The sequence below is a fragment of the Eutrigla gurnardus genome (assembly GCF_963514095.1).
Source record: "Eutrigla gurnardus genome assembly, chromosome: 20".
NCBI lineage: Eukaryota > Metazoa > Chordata > Actinopteri > Perciformes > Triglidae > Eutrigla > Eutrigla gurnardus.
In genome coordinates, this window is record NC_139931.1 from 2,093,008 (window position 1) to 2,109,330 (window position 16,323).

General features: G+C 44.2%; 3 protein-coding genes across 15 annotated transcripts; 1 reads left to right on the forward strand and 2 right to left on the reverse strand.

Moving 5' to 3' along the window:
• Positions 1–21: 21 nt before the first annotated feature.
• Positions 22–6,057, reverse strand: cUnh16orf89 (chromosome Un C16orf89 homolog). Of its 11 annotated transcripts, none has more exons than XR_014598975.1 (9): positions 5,792–6,057; positions 4,763–4,915; positions 4,481–4,631; positions 4,113–4,230; positions 3,321–3,483; positions 2,494–2,598; positions 2,321–2,410; positions 790–1,346; positions 22–421 (listed from the first exon to the last, which is right to left on the reverse strand). XR_014598975.1 is itself a non-coding variant. In XM_084036168.1 (8 exons), exons 1-8 carry the CDS (start codon positions 5,979–5,981, stop codon positions 1,243–1,245), a joined length of 1,074 nt encoding a protein of 357 aa, XP_083892294.1. In that variant the 5' UTR covers positions 5,982–6,057; the 3' UTR covers positions 22–1,242. The 11 variants fall into 11 exon arrangements, 1 of the variants encoding a protein (XP_083892294.1); XR_014598976.1 differs by having other exon boundaries at positions 22–467; XR_014598977.1 differs by having other exon boundaries at positions 22–513.
• On the forward strand, positions 5,944–12,796 carry alg1 (ALG1 chitobiosyldiphosphodolichol beta-mannosyltransferase). Of its 2 annotated transcripts, none has more exons than XM_084036163.1 (13): positions 5,944–6,078; positions 9,515–9,592; positions 9,852–9,955; positions 10,273–10,421; positions 10,595–10,684; positions 10,953–11,066; positions 11,534–11,649; positions 11,722–11,760; positions 11,841–11,900; positions 11,975–12,085; positions 12,250–12,364; positions 12,443–12,518; positions 12,647–12,796. In XM_084036163.1, exons 1-13 carry the CDS (start codon positions 6,048–6,050, stop codon positions 12,779–12,781), a joined length of 1,218 nt encoding a protein of 405 aa, XP_083892289.1. In that variant the 5' UTR covers positions 5,944–6,047; the 3' UTR covers positions 12,782–12,796. The 2 variants fall into 2 exon arrangements, with proteins under 2 accessions (XP_083892289.1, XP_083892288.1); XM_084036162.1 differs by lacking the exon at positions 5,944–6,078 and adding an exon at positions 8,511–8,863.
• A 153-nt stretch (positions 12,797–12,949) lies between these two features.
• On the reverse strand, positions 12,950–15,843 carry eef2kmt (eukaryotic elongation factor 2 lysine methyltransferase). 2 transcript variants are annotated; one of them, XM_084036171.1, is made up of 8 exons: positions 15,699–15,843; positions 14,889–14,951; positions 14,726–14,806; positions 14,374–14,472; positions 14,101–14,237; positions 13,590–13,825; positions 13,160–13,297; positions 12,950–13,082 (listed from the first exon to the last, which is right to left on the reverse strand). In XM_084036171.1, exons 1-8 carry the CDS (start codon positions 15,816–15,818, stop codon positions 12,970–12,972), a joined length of 987 nt encoding a protein of 328 aa, XP_083892297.1. In that variant the 5' UTR covers positions 15,819–15,843; the 3' UTR covers positions 12,950–12,969. The 2 variants fall into 2 exon arrangements, with proteins under 2 accessions (XP_083892297.1, XP_083892296.1); XM_084036170.1 differs by having other exon boundaries at positions 14,374–14,475.
• Positions 15,844–16,323: the final 480 nt, after the last annotated feature.

Genomic DNA, 16,323 nt, shown 5'->3' on the forward strand with positions numbered 1-16,323 from the left:
GTGTTAATACAGAAGACTTGGTTTTATTGGTTGTTTATTATATGTATCTTTATTGATATAACATGAAATACATGATGACGTTTTGTATGTAAGTTCATCTACAGACATTCATAGTTCATACATGGTTCAAATTCAGTAGATTAACATTATATAAAGAAAATAAAGATGTTATTTTTGGGAGGAAAACTGTTTATTGTGATGTTTTTCTCGTAAGCTACAGTAAATATTTCAAATAGGGATGCTCCAATCAGGCTTTTAATGGCAGATATCACTTATATGTCTGAAAATCCTGCTGCAGGATTAACCCTGTAAGAACTACAGGAACAACCCTGGAAGAACTACAGGAACAACCCTGGAAGAACTACAGGAACTACCCTGGAAGAAATACAGAGACAACCCTGGAAGAACTACAGAAACAACCCTGGAAGAAATACAAGAACAACCCTGGAAGAAATACAGAGACAACCCTGGAAGAACTACAGGAACAACCTGGGAAGAACTACAGAAAAAGCCCTGGAAGAATTACAAAAACATCCCTGAAGCACTACAGAAACAACTCTGGAAGAACTACAGAATCAATCCTGGAAGAACTACAGACTCAACCCTGAAAGAACTACAGAAACAACCCTGAAAGAACTACAGAAACAACCCTGAAAGAACTACAGAAACAACCCTGGAAGACCTACAGAAACAACCCCGGAAGAACTACAGACTCAACCCTGGAAGAACTACAGACTCAACCCTGGAAGAACTACAGAAACAACCCCGGAAGAACTACAGAAAAAAAACCTGGAAGAACTACAGAAACAACCCCGGAAGAACTACAGAAACAACCCTGGAAGAACAACTACAGGTGAGAATGCTTCAATCAAACTGTCGGCTCATTGAACATCACATGAAATCCCTCATCCCGATCACGCTGTCATACTGACAAACATTCATGCTTGTTGCACCAAATAACAGGATTGGAGGATTGGAGCATCACTACTTTGCTAGTTATTGCATTTGGGATTAATTAGCTCTGTAGTTAACATTCAGCACCTGAGGAATGAAGCATCTTCCTGGCTATAATCGCAGAATAAAAAGCAGCCGCATCCCAGCGTTAAATAAAGGATCGGCAGAAGTTTACGACTCGTGTTCACACAGCAACATATTGTGTCGGGTTTCCAGCCGTGACGACCAGGTGATCTATAATGTTTGGTTCTTGTGAACGCAACCATGAAGGGGGGGGGGGGGGGGCGTTCAGGAGAGCGGCCTCTTGGTTATGTCCTGTTCTGTCAGGTAGTAGTTCAGGTATCCTCCCAGAGCGCCGACGGCCACCGCCGTCATGTGACTGGAGCAGCCGTCTGAGAGAATAACGGAGAGAGAAGTGTTAAATACCAAAACCACAATCTTTAACATCCTTCTCCTCGCCTGCAAAGCTCTTCTTCATGTTTAGACAGCATCATCTTAAAGATCTCATTCAGCCCTACTGTCCTACTAGAGTACTACACTCTCTGCATGCGGGGTTCAGGGTTTGTACGGGTGCTGGAAATCCTTGAAACGGGACAGGCATTGGAAATTAGCTAAGGCTATAAATGCTATGATGCTTTCTGTTGGATTGTTGCACAATCCACATGACCTGTATCTGTCCCTATCAAATAAACGTAAAATGAAAATGAAATGAAAACACTTGAATTTTAGTGTCTTGAAATGTGTGTTGTATGTGATGACATGTATGATAGAACAGAGAAAAGAAGATCTCCATATTTGAGGGACTGAAAACAGCATTTTCTGACATTTCTTTATGAAAAATGACTTTTGATGATGAACAGATGATGAAAATAGTTGGTGATTATATTTCTGTGGATCTGTTAGTGGAATTAGTTTTCCTTTCATTTGTGGTCCTTCTGTAAAAAGCTGTCTCCAAACATCATGTTGGTTGTTTAGAGGACAATAACATCTCATTTAATGTGATGAACAAGTGACATAATAAGTAGACTGAATACTGACCATTGGATTGATACAAATATGGAGTTTACCACAGCTGGAAGGGGCTGGAAAAGCATGGAAATGCACCTTGAAGTGCTTGGACAGTGCTTGAATTTGACTTGGGAAAAGGTGGAGGAGCCCTGAGGGTAACTGGTCGTTCCTAGAGTCTTATACTAAGGGCTGGCTCAGGCTTGACCTGGACCGGCCCTTAGTTATGCTGCTGTAGGCCTCAACTGTCAGGGAATATATAATGATACACTCAGCCTCTCTCTCTCTCTCTCTCTCTCTCTCGCTCTGAGAGAGCCTGGTTTCGTCCCGCCACTAGATGGCGCTGTAACACTTTGTGTACCTGGAAGTATCTTCTCCCTCCTCCTGACTCTCCTGTGCGGCTGCAGCTGTTCCAGCAGCTCGTCTCCGATGATCTGAGACATGATGCTCTCTGGGAAAACAAAGACCAGATGAAGCCGTTCCTCCATCCTCCGGTTCGGTAGGGATTTAAAATGTGAATTTAAAAACACTCACTGTCTCTCCCGAAGCAGCCCACTTCCTCGTCCTGCAGCCGGAGGATATGCTGCAGCCAATCAGCATTGTAGAAGTCGGAGAAACCGGACAATCCGCAGACGAGGACTGTTGACGGAGATCAGAGCAACGCAAGTAAGTCAACACACAATGAAACCTTCAATGGGATCTGTTCACATCTGTGTGCACCGTCACCGTCGTCATGGAAACGCATACGGAAAAAGAGATTCTCAAAGATCCACGGTAACTTTTGTTTGTTGTCGGTACATTTCTATTTGAAAATGAGTGGGCCGGCTCATGAGTGGGCCGGCTCATAATTGGACCAGCTCATGATTGGACCGGCCCGTGATTGGACCGGCCCGTGATAGGACCAGCCCGTTATTGGACCGGTCATAATTGGACCAGCCCGTTATTGGACCGGCCCGTGATTGGACCGGCCCGTGATTGGACCGGCCGGTGATTGGACCAGCCTGTTATTGGACCGGCCCGTGATTGGACCAGCTCATAATTGGACCGGCCTGTGATTGGACCGGCCCGTGATTGGATCGGCCCATGATTGGACCAGCTCGTTATTGGACCGCCCGTGATTGGACCGGCCCGTGATTGGACCGGCCCGTGATTGGACCAGCCTGTTATTGGACCGGCCCGTGATTGGACCAGCTCATAATTGGACCGGCCTGTGATTGGACCGGCCCGTGATTGGACCGGCCAGTGATTGGACCAGCCTGTTATTGGACCGGCCCGTGATTGGACCGGCCCATGATTGTGTGACGGTGCTGCGAGTGACAAAGATGGCAGAGGAAGAAGAGAGAGCTGTTTTAAAATCTCACTGTTCTCGATGAAGATGTCGACCGTCTGCTCGGTCAGACCGTCTTGGATGATCTGCTGGTTGGTCTTCATCATGTTGGAGCAGAAGATCTTCTCGTAGCTGCGCTCCGTCATGTTGGCCCGGGACGCTCGCGTGTCGCCTTTCAGCAGGTCGGTGCAGCGTTTCTGAGGAGGAAACGCCAGTCAGTCGTTCTGCCACGTTATTGATCTCCTTCTGTCTCATGGGATTGTTTTAAACCAGGTATTAAAGATGAGGATGCTGTTCCCCTCCGTTAACATGCTGTAAATGACTAGGCTAGGATATATACATATATATGAAACCTGAGATAAATATAACTGTCCTCTAGCGCCACCAGCAGGACAAACGCTGATGGGGAAGGCCTTTAATTATGATACAAAGACATAGATTGATGGTTATTTGCTTCCTTCAGAGTTAATGAGAGGACCGCTCTCAGTTTGGAGGCAGCTAAACCTAAAACTAAGTCCCGCCCCTCAAATGCACACCGGCCAATCAAAGTGCAGCATCATATAGTTCTGAAGAGGGTCCGGCTTCAGGCTGGTTTCAAGAATTTTGTCTTAAATCCTCGTAAATATTTGCTCTGTGAACTGTTTTTTTTTTTGTCCTTCAGGGAAACACAATGTAAACACTTGCGAGGCTAACTGTTTCCCTCTACTTCCAGTCTTTATGCTAAGCTAAGCTAATCACCTCCTGGCTCTTTTGAGTTTGAAGAAAGTGAATAAGTGAATCTTTTGGGCGGTTGGATGGGTTTGCGTGAGCGGCGTGAGCGTCTCACCATCTTTGCGATCATGAAGTAGAGCAGCTGGTGGGACAGCGAGTAGAGCGGACAGCCGAACCGGGTCATGGTGTCGCGGCAGGGTTTGGTGACGATGCACGGCGTCCCGTTCATCTTCCTGCTCGCCACAGACACACACATCAAAGACACACACAGCATCATCATCCTGTCATCACTTCCTCTTTCAGAGAGAAATGTCTCAATATGCATAATGAGGGTCGGTTTGTTCCTACGATGAGTCGGCACATAAATGTGTTTTCACTGCAGGAACTAAGTGTGTCGTTGTGTGTGTTGTGTGTCCTACCAGGTCCCCAGCAGCAGGGTCAGACCCTTGTTGTGTGTGTAGTTGTGTGTGTTGTGTGTCCTACCAGGTCCCCAGCAGCAGGGTCATACACTTGTCGCTGAGCTGCTCGTCGTAACACTCGGTGGTCATGATGGACGGATACACCAGACTGGGATCTGTGGAGGTCCACTCATGGGGGACCACCCAGAACCTCCAGGTCAGCAGGGGCTCGAACTCTGGGAGGGGGGGGGGCACGGAAAGTACTGATCCTCTACTGCGGTTCAAGTACTAATACACACTGAAAATACTCCACTACAAGTAAAACCGTCACCCCAACGAGCCTTCTGGGAAACGGAGTCTCTCTCACCTGTGTAGTACTTGGGGTCGTTCTCCTTCAGGGCGACGCCGGCCTTGTCTAAGACCTGGTCCAGGCGTTTGACGAGAGCGACGGCAGCGGTTCTCTGAGCCCAGGAGACCGGGTCGCTGTGAGGCCACGTCCGAACCGCCTCCTTCAGCTCCGCTGGGACACAAAACCACCAAACCCTTACTGACAACTACAAATAATCACTAGTATGCTGATACATCTGTGGATTTATTAGCTAGAGCCCAGTCCCTTCCACACAGTGAGGATGGACTGGTGGAACATTCATGTTCCCCAGAGGATGAATCCTCTGACTTCTTTCCCTCCACAAGGGTCACGATTATGGTTTCTAGACTGAAATATCTCAACAATTATGGGATGGATCGCCGTTAAATTTGATGCCGTTAAAACACGTTCATGTTCCCCTCAGGATGTACTGTCATCATTTTGGCGATCCTATGACTTTCCTTTTCGCACCATAATCAGACCGACAGACAGGCAGACAGACAGGCAGACAGATAGACAGGCAGACTTGTTTTTTTACACGTACGTCCTGTTGGTGTTCTCTTAGTGTGACTTAGAGGGAAGGTTTACTTAAGGGGCGATCACACCAGACGTGATAGACGCGAATATAAGCCTTGTCTTGGCTTCTCACCTCTCGAGCATAATAATTCATCTTCCATTCATTACTATTGTTGTTTTTAAACAGGCAGACAGACAGACAGACAGACAGACAGACAGACAGACAGTCTGGTTTGAGGGTCTTTAACCTTTAAAGTTTATATAATTCCCCTAAAGTAAAAGAAAAGTCTATTAAAACAGTAACACTGCCTACACGTTTGCCAAATAGTGACCCCCCCCCCCCTGTATCTGAACCCACTCGCGACAAACCCCCCAAATAGAGAGCAGCTGTCTGTCTCCCTGCTGTTGGAGCTGTCTCTCTCTCCCTCCCTGTCTCCCTGCAGTTGAAGCTGTCTCTCTCTCCCTCCCTGTCTCCCTGCAGCCTGCTCTGCAGCCCGGGACGCGTTCACGTACCCTGCAGCAGCACGAAGCCGACCACCCCGTCCAGGTTGATGTGCTCGTGCTGCCGCTCCAGGAAGGACGTTCCCCTGGAGAGGCTGCTCAGGAGGTCATCGATCACCTCCGCCCGCGAGCCCGACGACGAAAGCAGCACTGCGGCAAACAGAGCCAGCGCTGCGGCCAGCCGGTGCCCCGCCGCCCGCATGGTTCCTCGCTCGGATAACTTCGGTCCGGAGGCTCCGGGGACGGCAAGCTGGAGAGGAGAGGAGGGATGTGGATGGCTGTCCTCCGAGGGAGGGAGGGTAGGTAGGGAGGGTGGGGGGGGACGGCCATGACGTCACACAGGCTGTCATTACGAAATCCAAACATTATTAAGTTATTTTTACAGAGATATTAAAAAAAAGGATTGATATGAACTTCTCATTTTATCAAATACATCCTGATGATTTATGTCATCTCTTGTATTTTTTCATTATTATTATATTTATAATATAATTAGTGTTATTATTATTATTAAGTTATATGTACATTAATTTCGCAATATATCGAGATATGAAATGTTTTTTTCTTATTCCTCTACCAAATCAAACCAATACTATATTTTAAATGTGATACTATTACTACTAATTTCATAAACATATTCAAAATTTCTAATTCATAAACCACTATTTTAATTGTTTTGAAAATGAATTCAAACAAGACATTAAGTCCATTTTAAATTCTAAAAACAAAAAAAGCTATTAAAAAACCCTGAATCTGTGTATCATATCAAAATATATTATTTTATTTATAGAACACATGATTTTGAATTCCTCATTAATTAGGTTTCTGGTCTCCAAGACAAAAAAAGTTTACAAACTAAAACTAACCCTAACCAAATGATCAGTTATTGATTATTACATGATATTAATTACATGATAAGCATTTGGATTTCCACAGAGGACACAAGGAGAGTACACATCCTTGCAGTAAAAGTACTAATACACGCTGAAAATGCTCCACTACAAGTAAAACCTCACTCGAGTAAAAGTAGTTAAAGGGTAAAGGTTTGATGGTAAATGCTCCCAGTGTTTCACTATTACATCTGGATGAATAATTCTTATGGTGAAAGCGTTTTGGATTTCCACATCGGTCTGAGTTTTGGGCAGATGGTGGTCTGTGGGCGACCGATTGAGGAAGACAGTGACTGATCAAAGTTTCACCATCGGTGAGGCAATTGTTCTCTGTTACCAAGGGGCATTATGGGAGTCAGAGCAGCAGAAACAGTCTTGATGTATACGCCACGTATTAAAGACATGTAGCTTCAGCTTATTTGCAGCCCCCATGGGCTCATATCATTCACTTTATATTAACTGTATAAGTATATACTAAATATGGACTAATGAATGAACTACCATATAATGAGTGTCATTTTCTTCATTATAAGATCTTACAAATCAAACCTCTTAAGATATGAGTACAAAGTCTTGTTTCAAATAACCTTTATTGTGAAGGGACAAAGGTGAAATAAACCAGCTGGTTCAGGGTTTCTGTTTGTTTCATTTAAATAATCGAAAAGGTAAACAGTGTTGCTGTCATTTCTCAAACAACATAATACCAACATGTCAAAGTTAACTCCATGAAAGCCAAACATATTTTTGTTATTTCAAACCCAAATAATCATCTCTGGATCTCCGTTAGATTTATCTCGTGATCAAATAGGAGGCCATCATTTTATTATTATTAATTTAACCTGTGTTTCTAGCATCTCTGAATGCTATATTTGTGTAGCTGTAATGTTTGTACAGAATTAAGGCCGATATCATCCTGTCCTGAATATTGTAGAAAAGCCAGTTTCTTCTGTTTGTCTTGTTTACTCATACACAGAGACGTACAACAATATACTGTAAGTCCACAGACAAATAATAATAATAAATAATAATAATAATAATAATAATAATAATAATAATAATACAAGCACACAAGATTTTAAAATCACTAACAAACTAAAAAAGTACTGAACATTTAAAAAATGAATATAAAAAATAACTACAAAAGTAAAGCCAGGAAGTAGGCAACACAGGTTTTACCCAAAAATACACAATCATTTTTGACAACTTTTTCATATTGTAATTTAAATATTTTGACAAAGATACAGTTTTGAGAAAGTCTCAGTGATTATAATCATTTGACAAACAAGAATTACAAGATTAATCATGCAACAAGTTTTATTCATTACATACTCAACATACACTGTCCAGTTTTATGCTTACTATGTATTATATCTGTATTTATATGTATATTATATACCAACAAAGAACAAGTATCGTTATCATATCACTTCACTCCCACTATTCAAATCCACACTCTAATCCCATCTGTTTAAAACCTTGCCTTTTCCATGTGATTTAAATTGCACTGTCTAATTCTAACTGTCCACATTTTAACTGTCTATTTTAATTTATTGTTTGTTTTGTATTTTATTTGTTGTTTTGTATTCACTGTCGGTATCATTGAGAGCTCTGAAAGGCGCATTTAAAAATAATTTAAATGTATTATTATTATTATTATTATTATTATTATTATTACTATAAACACAAGCAGAATCGTTGGGTTTAGTTTATTCTGTCAAATAATGCCAACAAGATTAAAATCTATGAATTGATTAAAAGGAAACACCTAACTTTATTATTGATCATACTGTATAATTATGGTTTGATTACTTTTTCCTTTGGAGCGCATGAGCTTTGCGGTCCCTTTAAATCTTAAGCTCCTCCTCCTCCTTCTCCACTGGAACACGTCATCATCACAACTTACAAACAAACATGGCGTCGCTCTGCAGCCGCGCGGCTCCTCTGGCCGTGTTCGCGGTGTTCGCGGCGCTGTTAATCGCGTTCTTCGGCGCCGGTTCCGGTGTCACGTGGCCGGTCGCGTGCTTGACCGCCGGTGCCGGTCTGGCGTGGCTCTGGTTGCGGCGGCGGGACGCCGGGACCGAGCGGCGGGTCTGCGTGCTGGTGCTCGGGGATATCGGTCGCAGTCCCCGGATGCAGTATCACGCTCTGTCCCTCAGCAGACACGGGTACCACGTCACGCTGGTCGGGTTTCTAGGTGAGAAGGAACCCTACACCGTCATGCCTACGTCATTCAAACGTCACCGGGTGTTGTTAATCAATCAACTGTATTGATCACAGTGTCACAGCAGCGAAGAGGGAGTACATAAGTATACCTGTACATAAGTATACATGTACATACGTATACACACCTGTACATAAGTATACATGTACATACGTATACACACCTGTAGATAAGTATACATGCCTGTACATACCTGTTGTAACTAAATAACTATACAGCGACCTGTGTGGAGGGAGTATTCAGATCCGTTACTCCAGTAAAAGTACTAATATCACACAGTAGCCTAAATGTACCAATACCACATAGTAAAGATACTCTGTTATAGTAAAAGTACTAATACCAAACAGTAAAGGTACTCTGTTACAGTAAAGGTACTAATACCACACAGTAAAGATACTCTGTTGCAGTAAAGGTACTAATACCACACAGTAAAGGTACTCTGTTACAGTAAAGGTACTAGTACCACACAGTAAAGGTACTCTACACGTGGAACCACATCAGCAGTGTTTCTGGTTTAGTTTCTTGCTCAAAGTTCAGTTTTATAAAAGTGTGTATTTTGTTTTACGGATCTTTACGACGAGGCGTCGAGCCGAAGTAGTAAACTGTGTGTTTTTCTGGTCGTAGACAGCAAACCTCACGGTGACGTGCTGAGGGAGGAGAACATCACGCTGCTCGCCATCGCAGAGGTGAAAGGGCTTCGAGGTAACTGGAAGTATTTGTAAAAGTACAAATACCACACTGAAAAATACTCCAATACAAGTAGAAGTCCTGCTCTCAAAACCTTCAGTAGCTAAATGTATTTAAAGTGGTTATGATGGTATGATAATATTACTACGTAAATGTTACATAAATACATCATCATCTGTCCTGTGAGAACGTCCCGTTTTCAGCTGATGAAAAAACAGTAGGAAGTCGTAGAAAGTACTCGTGTGAGGTATAAGTACCATGTTTGTTCCCTCAGCGGGGCCGAAGCTCGTCACCTACGTGACGAAGGTGATGCTCCAGAGTCTTCAGCTGCTCCGCCTCCTGCTGAGCGTCCAATCACACGCTTTCCTCCTGATGCAGGTCTCACATTCATGTTGTTTTATTACCCTCATCAATAAAGTACTTAAAGAGTATTTAATATTCCTGCTTACTACATGTTATTGATTGTTACAGCAAAGGTACTAATTAGTACTTACTACGGCAGTAAAAGTACTAATACCACACAGTAGATATACTCAGTTACAGTGAAAGTACTAATACCACACAGTAAAAGTACTTATACCACACAGTAAAGATACTTTACAAGTGGATCAGCAGTGATTCTGGTTTCGTTTCTTGCTCAAAAATCAGTTTTTTATATTACGGATCTTTAAACATGATTGATTTTGTTTACCCAGAATCCCCCGGGGCTCCCCAGCATGGCGGTGGCGTGGCTGGTGTGCGTCCTGCGCGGCAGCAGCTTCGTCATCGACTGGCACAACTACGGCTACACCATCATGGCCCTGAGTCACGGCGAGACGCACCCGGTGGTCCGGCTGGCCAAGTGGTGAGCGAGGACTGATCGATTGATTAGTGATCGTTTGATTAGTGATGTTTGGGCTTTTCGTCCTGCTGGTTTTCTGGAGATAATAAAGTAAAGAAGTGCGTTGCTCCGTCTAAGAGAAAAGTACTGTATATGTTGTATAATTTCTACCAAAATAAAGAGATTTCTTCTTCCAGGTATGAACGTTTCTTCGGCCCTCTGGCGACTCACAACCTGTGTGTGACCAACGCCATGAAGGACGACCTGCAGAAAAACTGGGGCATCAAGTATGTTTGGTTTTTACATAATGAGATATTTTAGTGTCCAAACTAAATTCATTCCGAATTTTTATTCAATAAATAACAAAAAATAACAGTACACTGTAGTACACATTTGAGCCACAAGAGGGAGTTTATATTGTAGCCTGCCTCTGCTGTGAAAGGCTAAAGCACTCTGTTTGTTTTACTGAGAGGAGTTGGTTTAAAATGTCTTCCCTGAGAGGAAGTTTGGCTTTTTAAAGGACAGGGAAGTGAGACGGTTATGACTGTTTTTCAGGGCGACGACTCTGTACGACCGACCGGCCGCCATCTTCAGGGAGACGCCGCCGGCGCAGCAGCATGAGCTCTTCGTGAGGCTCGCCGACACCCATCCTCAGTTCCAGAGCGACGGGTGAGAAAGCCACGGGGGGGCGGTTCCTCACGGTTCAGTCACAAACTGAGTTTCTCTCTCCATCACATGGTTCAAAGCTGGAGGAGCTTTGTCTCCCCCTTCTGGCAGTGAGAGGAATTACAACATAGGAAAGACATTTCTTTTCAAATGCATCCAAATCAAAATTGTTGCTAATCGCTGACACATCTCAAAGAGGTTCAGACTTTGAATAAATAATGAACAATAAGAATTTATTCCAAGCATTTAGTAAACAGAAAATAATTTAAAGACTGGCATTTAAAGGGTTATGGGAATATAATATATCATATTGAAATGTATTAATATTTTGTCGTTTAATCAGGACAGGTGTTTGTTTAAAACTGAAATATTTTTTTAATTTTCAAGCATTTTGTTTTTAATAATTCATTAGAATCAATGTTGCTCATCAGTGCCGTTTCCCTGAATCAGCTGTTTGTGTGTTTTTCCAGGTGTGACGACGAGCATCTGGAGACATCGGCTTTCTCGGTGCGTGACCTCACCGACGACACGGTGACCTTGAGGGCGGAGCGACCGGCGCTGCTGCTCAGCAGCACCAGCTGGACAGGTGAGACTTCATCATCTTTTTCCAGCGTCTCAGGCGTCTATGAAACTGATCCGACGTCGTTTGTCTCCACAGAGGACGAAGACTTCTCCGTCCTCCTGAAGGCTCTTGAAGGTACGAGATATTTGAAACATCCGCCGCCATCAAAGGCGGAGCTTTAAACGTGTGTTTCATCGGCCGTTTGTTCTCCACAGGGTACGAAGGTTTCATCAGAGGAGGAGCTTCTTTACCGCCGCTCGTCTGCGTGATCACAGGTAACCTGCTGCCTCGCCGCCGCCGCCTCGTTACACGGGAGCTTTCATTACAGTGTGTGTGTGTGTGTGTGCAGGTAAGGGTCCTCAGAAGGAACACTACAAGAAGCTGATTGGCTCCCTGCGTTTAGAACATGTGACCATCTGCACGCCGTGGCTGGAGGCCGAAGACTATCCCGTCTTACTGGGTAAGAACGAGTCCTCATCGGGACCCAACACGGTCCAGTCTAGTTCCCCCTCAGAACACCGTTAACGTGTGTGTGTGTGTGTGTGTGTGTGTGTGTGTGTGTGTGTGTGTGTGTGTGTGTGTGTGTGTGTGTGTGTGTGTGTGTGTGTGTGTGTGTGTGATCAGGATCAGCTGACCTGGGTGTGTGTCTCCACACCTCCTCCAGCGGTCTGGATCTCCCCATGAAGGTGGTCGACATGTTCGGCTGCTGTCTGCCCGTCTGTGCCGTCCACTTCCACTGGTGAGTCACTTTACTGGATTCATCAGGTGATGAAGATGATGACGATGGTGGTGATCACGATCTCCCCCCCCCCCCCAGTCTAGACGAGCTGGTGAAGCATGAAGAGAACGGACTGATCTTCAGAGACTCTCAGGAACTCGCCGAGCAGCTGAAGGTGAGACGAGTCGAGCTGTCTGGACTTTTATTATTATTATGATTATTATTATTATGAATATGTTTCACTATTCCTTTGGTTCGTCTTCCAGGATTCTCTTACATCCATTCATCTTTGTGTGTTTTCAGTCTCTTCTGTCCGAGTTCCCCACCTCCGACGGCCGACTGGGAGCGTTCAGGAGGAACCTCCGGTCCAGCAGGGGGCAGCGCTGGGACGACAACTGGGACCAGAACGTGCTGCCGGTGATCGCCGCACCGTCGTAGACGCCAGAGAGGAACTTCTTAATGAGCGACACTTTCACAATAAAAGCCCGTTTCACTGTGACTTCATTCCCGAGGGGAAGAGTTTACAGACGGACAGGAAGTGTGTTTACAGGGACAAACGAACCTTTTCATTCCAGCGTTTCACAAGAAAGACACTTTGGCACGATGTACATTTGTAAATAAAGTCTTTATTGAGCTGCTGTCGTTTCCAGTTTGATCATTTCTATAGAAGAGACTCGGTTGTAAGGAAACACGCGGCCGACGCTTCCTGTCATCACACGGTGGCCGATTCCTGCTTTTTCTGTCAAAACACAACAGAGTCCGTCGGTTAACAGAGTCTAAATGAACCATCACATCACCGGAGGTTTAACTTCTCACCGAGCTGCAGCTTGAAGCCGGCGTACGTCTCCTGGTTTCTGACGGTGGAGCAGACGAAGACGTCGGGAGACGAACACCTCAGGATCTTCGCCAGCAGCTTCACCAGCGTCTTCGCCACGTCGGGGTCATACACCACGTCTGTGATGGTGTTAGATTATCAATATTCTAAGTGTTGTTTTTTGTGCTCAAATCAAGAAAATAATCATCAGATAAATCAATAATAAATAGTCTGAATTTACTTTTAGACCTTTTCTGAACTGATGGTTTTTACTTTGTTTATATCTTAATTATTTTATTGTGTTTTGACTATAAAGCACTTTAATGAAAGATGTTCATTATTTTTGCCTGTTTTGACTTTACTTATTTACCCATTAACACATAACTTTGGCACTTCGGCCGTTTAAGCCCCCTCCCCTATTTGAACTCTGACCTGCGGCGATGACGGCGTCCGCTCCGATCCGTCTGATTTGCTCCTCCGTCGCCGTCGTCCAGTCCAGCGTCTCCACGGCGACGGCGGGAGACGTCAGCTCGCTCCGCTCCACGTTGGCCCTCAACGTCTGCAGGACTCGGGGGTGAACGTCGCTGAACACGAACCGGCTCGGCCGGCAGGACCGACAGACGGCGATGCCGGTCAAACCCACGCCGCTGCCGAGCTCCAGAACCGTCCTGCAGAGAGAGGGGGGGGGGTGTTGGGAGTTGGGTGTGTTGTGTGTCGGGTGTGTTAGGAGTGTTGTGTGTCGGGTGTGTTGTGTGTCGGGTGTGTTGTGTGTTGGGTGTGTTGTGTGTCGGGTGTCTCGGGTGTGTTGGGTGTGTTGTGTGTCGGGTGTGTTGTGTCTCGGGTGTCTCGGGTGTGTTGGGAGTCGGGTATGTTGTGTGTCTGGTGTGTTGTGTGTCGGGTGTCTCGGGTGTGCTGGGTGTCGGGAGTCTCGGATGTCGGGTACCTGCCCATGAAGGCCTGCCGGTGGTCCAGAGCCCACTCCGCCAGGTAGAGGGCGGCCTCCCAGGTCACCAGGCCGGTGGTCCCGTCTGAGATCACAGCCACGTTCTCCAGCAGGCTGACGGCTCCGCCGGCGCCGGGCTGCAGACAGGAGTCAGAGTCAGCCTCATTTCTTATTTACCTCGATGTCACCAGTCAATGACTTTGTCATCTCGACACAATGACATCATCATGACATCATCTGATCCTATAATCCGAACAGAAAGGGCTTCGGTACCAGGAAGTAGCTCTTGTAACACTCGCTGGCGTCTTCGGTTCCGACCACTTCAGCCAGAGCGTCGTACAGCTCGTCCAGAGGGTCGCAGCCCGCCGCCTCCTGCTGCACACACACAAACAGAGGCCCGGGGCATGATGGGAAACGCCTGGCTGTCACCTGATTGGCTCTTATTTTGACAACATGACGTTTTGGAGAAAATGTAAATATTCCGTGTAACTTGAATATTGTAGGCTGTTAGTCTAAAAGTAACCTATAATAAGATTCCACCGACATTTCCTGCAAACTCCGAAGACATTATTAGGAAATAATCGTGCAAACACATTTATATGAATGTTGTTCAGAGACCGCCGACCCGTCTGATGAGCTCCGACAGGAACAGCTTCCTGTATCGGCCCGACGGTGGAAACTTCCGGCAGAGAGAGTGAAGACACGTCTGTCAAAACACAAAACATTATTCTGGTTTGTTTTATCCATTTTCACTGTTTTTGTTATCAGAACCGCTTTAATGGACTCACCTGCTTTAGGATGTCTGAGATCAGATCTGACGATTTGTTGCTTTCAAGATCCTTCTCTAAAAACTGAAACGTGGAGATGATCAGTTAGGAATGTTTTGAACCGTTCAATGAGGCGTATTTGTTGACATGAGTTGTATTATAAATTATTGATTTAACCTCAGTTTGGACGGTCTCTCAGAATTTCAACTTTTATTACTTTAATGTTCAAAAATCAAAGTTACTGTAACTTTTATTCTACTGCATTCAAACCTCAGAGGGCCAGTCACAAAGCTTTCCTCCACATATATTTGTTTTCTTCATATACTATTTATTGGTGACCAATAAAGACTGATAAGAAGAAGACTCATAAATGAGGACCATGTATTTAATATGACACATATTATTTAAAACGTTTAATCTTTAGCTTTCCTAATTCTTATTTATATTCTTATTCTAATTATCATTAATCATTTTATTATTATTTTTTTTACGTTGCCCTGCATTTCATTACACATGCTGCTTATATATGTGACAAATTAAAACTGAATTTGACTTTTATTTAAACTCACATTCAAAACACCTCATTTTTAAAAGCAAAGAGATTACATTTAGGGGAAAAGTCCAAAACAACGTGGAGAAAATCCCGCCGAATTCATCAGAAAAGTCCGCTGGTTTATTAATTAACTTGCATCACATTCTGACACCGTTTATATTTACTGCTGGGCAGTAAATCCAGAATAGACGTGTTTTTGAATGGAGTTTGGCGTGACGTCCGCTCCTCGTTACCTCGGAGACGGGCTACTCGCTCTGCTAGCACCCAGCGGAACTCACCGTCCAGGGGAATGACGTCAGACGACTCATCGCGAAAAAAGACGCCCGAAAGTCCCGTAAAATATCCGTCTTATTCCCGCTTTCCCCGTCTGGGGTTCGGTTCTGCTCTGACTGCTCCATGTTCACTCAACGTGTTTGTGTTTACTTCCTGGTTACCCACAAGCCGTCGCGATCGGTTTCGCTAGCATCACTGGGTAGTGTAGTTTTTTTTCTTTTTTAATTAAAATGAACGTATCGGCCAATAAAATAAAAGCGACTTTGCATAATAAAATAAATACGGGACATTATTGGAAGCTTTAATGCATCAAATAAAAATACAAGAGAATAGATTAACAAATAAAGTAAAACAAGGTAAATGATAATACATAACAACAACAAAATGTTGCCTGTATGCGTAACAAGTCATTAAATAAAAAACAAAAAAACATAAAACATAACACATTAAATGAGAAACAGGAAATTGTGTTTGGTTTAAAAATCAATTAAAAAACAAATTAGTACACAAATAGTTAAAATAAAATAAAATTTTCATATCCCGACACTAAATAGTCAATCACAAGAATATATCGTGTTATTTGTATTCTGCTGAATGGTTTCATCCCGCTCTTTTCTTGCCGTGTCACCG

Excerpts from the sequence above, each read along its gene's own strand:
- cUnh16orf89 (XM_084036168.1), bottom strand. The coding sequence starts at position 5,981 with ATGCGGGCGGCGGGGCACCGGCTGGCCGCAGCGCTGGCTCTGTTTGCC. Across the intron at positions 3,484-4,112 it reads ACTTCATGATCGCAAAGATG|AAACGCTGCACCGACCTGCT; the intron begins GTGAGACGCTCA and ends TTTCCTCCTCAG. Across the intron at positions 2,599-3,320 it reads CGACATCTTCATCGAGAACA|TCCTCGTCTGCGGATTGTCC; the intron begins GTGAGATTTTAA and ends CTCCGTCAACAG.
- eef2kmt (XM_084036170.1), bottom strand. The coding sequence starts at position 15,818 with ATGGAGCAGTCAGAGCAGAACCGAACCCCAGACGGGGAAAGCGGGAAT. Across the intron at positions 14,807-14,888 it reads TCTCAGACATCCTAAAGCAG|ACGTGTCTTCACTCTCTCTG; the intron begins GTGAGTCCATTA and ends GTGTTTTGACAG. Across the intron at positions 14,238-14,373 it reads GTTACAAGAGCTACTTCCTG|CCCGGCGCCGGCGGAGCCGT; the intron begins GTACCGAAGCCC and ends TCCTGTCTGCAG.
- alg1 (XM_084036162.1), top strand. The coding sequence starts at position 8,581 with ATGGCGTCGCTCTGCAGCCGCGCGGCTCCTCTGGCCGTGTTCGCGGTG. Across the intron at positions 12,086-12,249 it reads AGACTATCCCGTCTTACTGG|GATCAGCTGACCTGGGTGTG; the intron begins GTAAGAACGAGT and ends GTGTGTGATCAG. Across the intron at positions 12,365-12,442 it reads TGTGCCGTCCACTTCCACTG|TCTAGACGAGCTGGTGAAGC; the intron begins GTGAGTCACTTT and ends CCCCCCCCCCAG.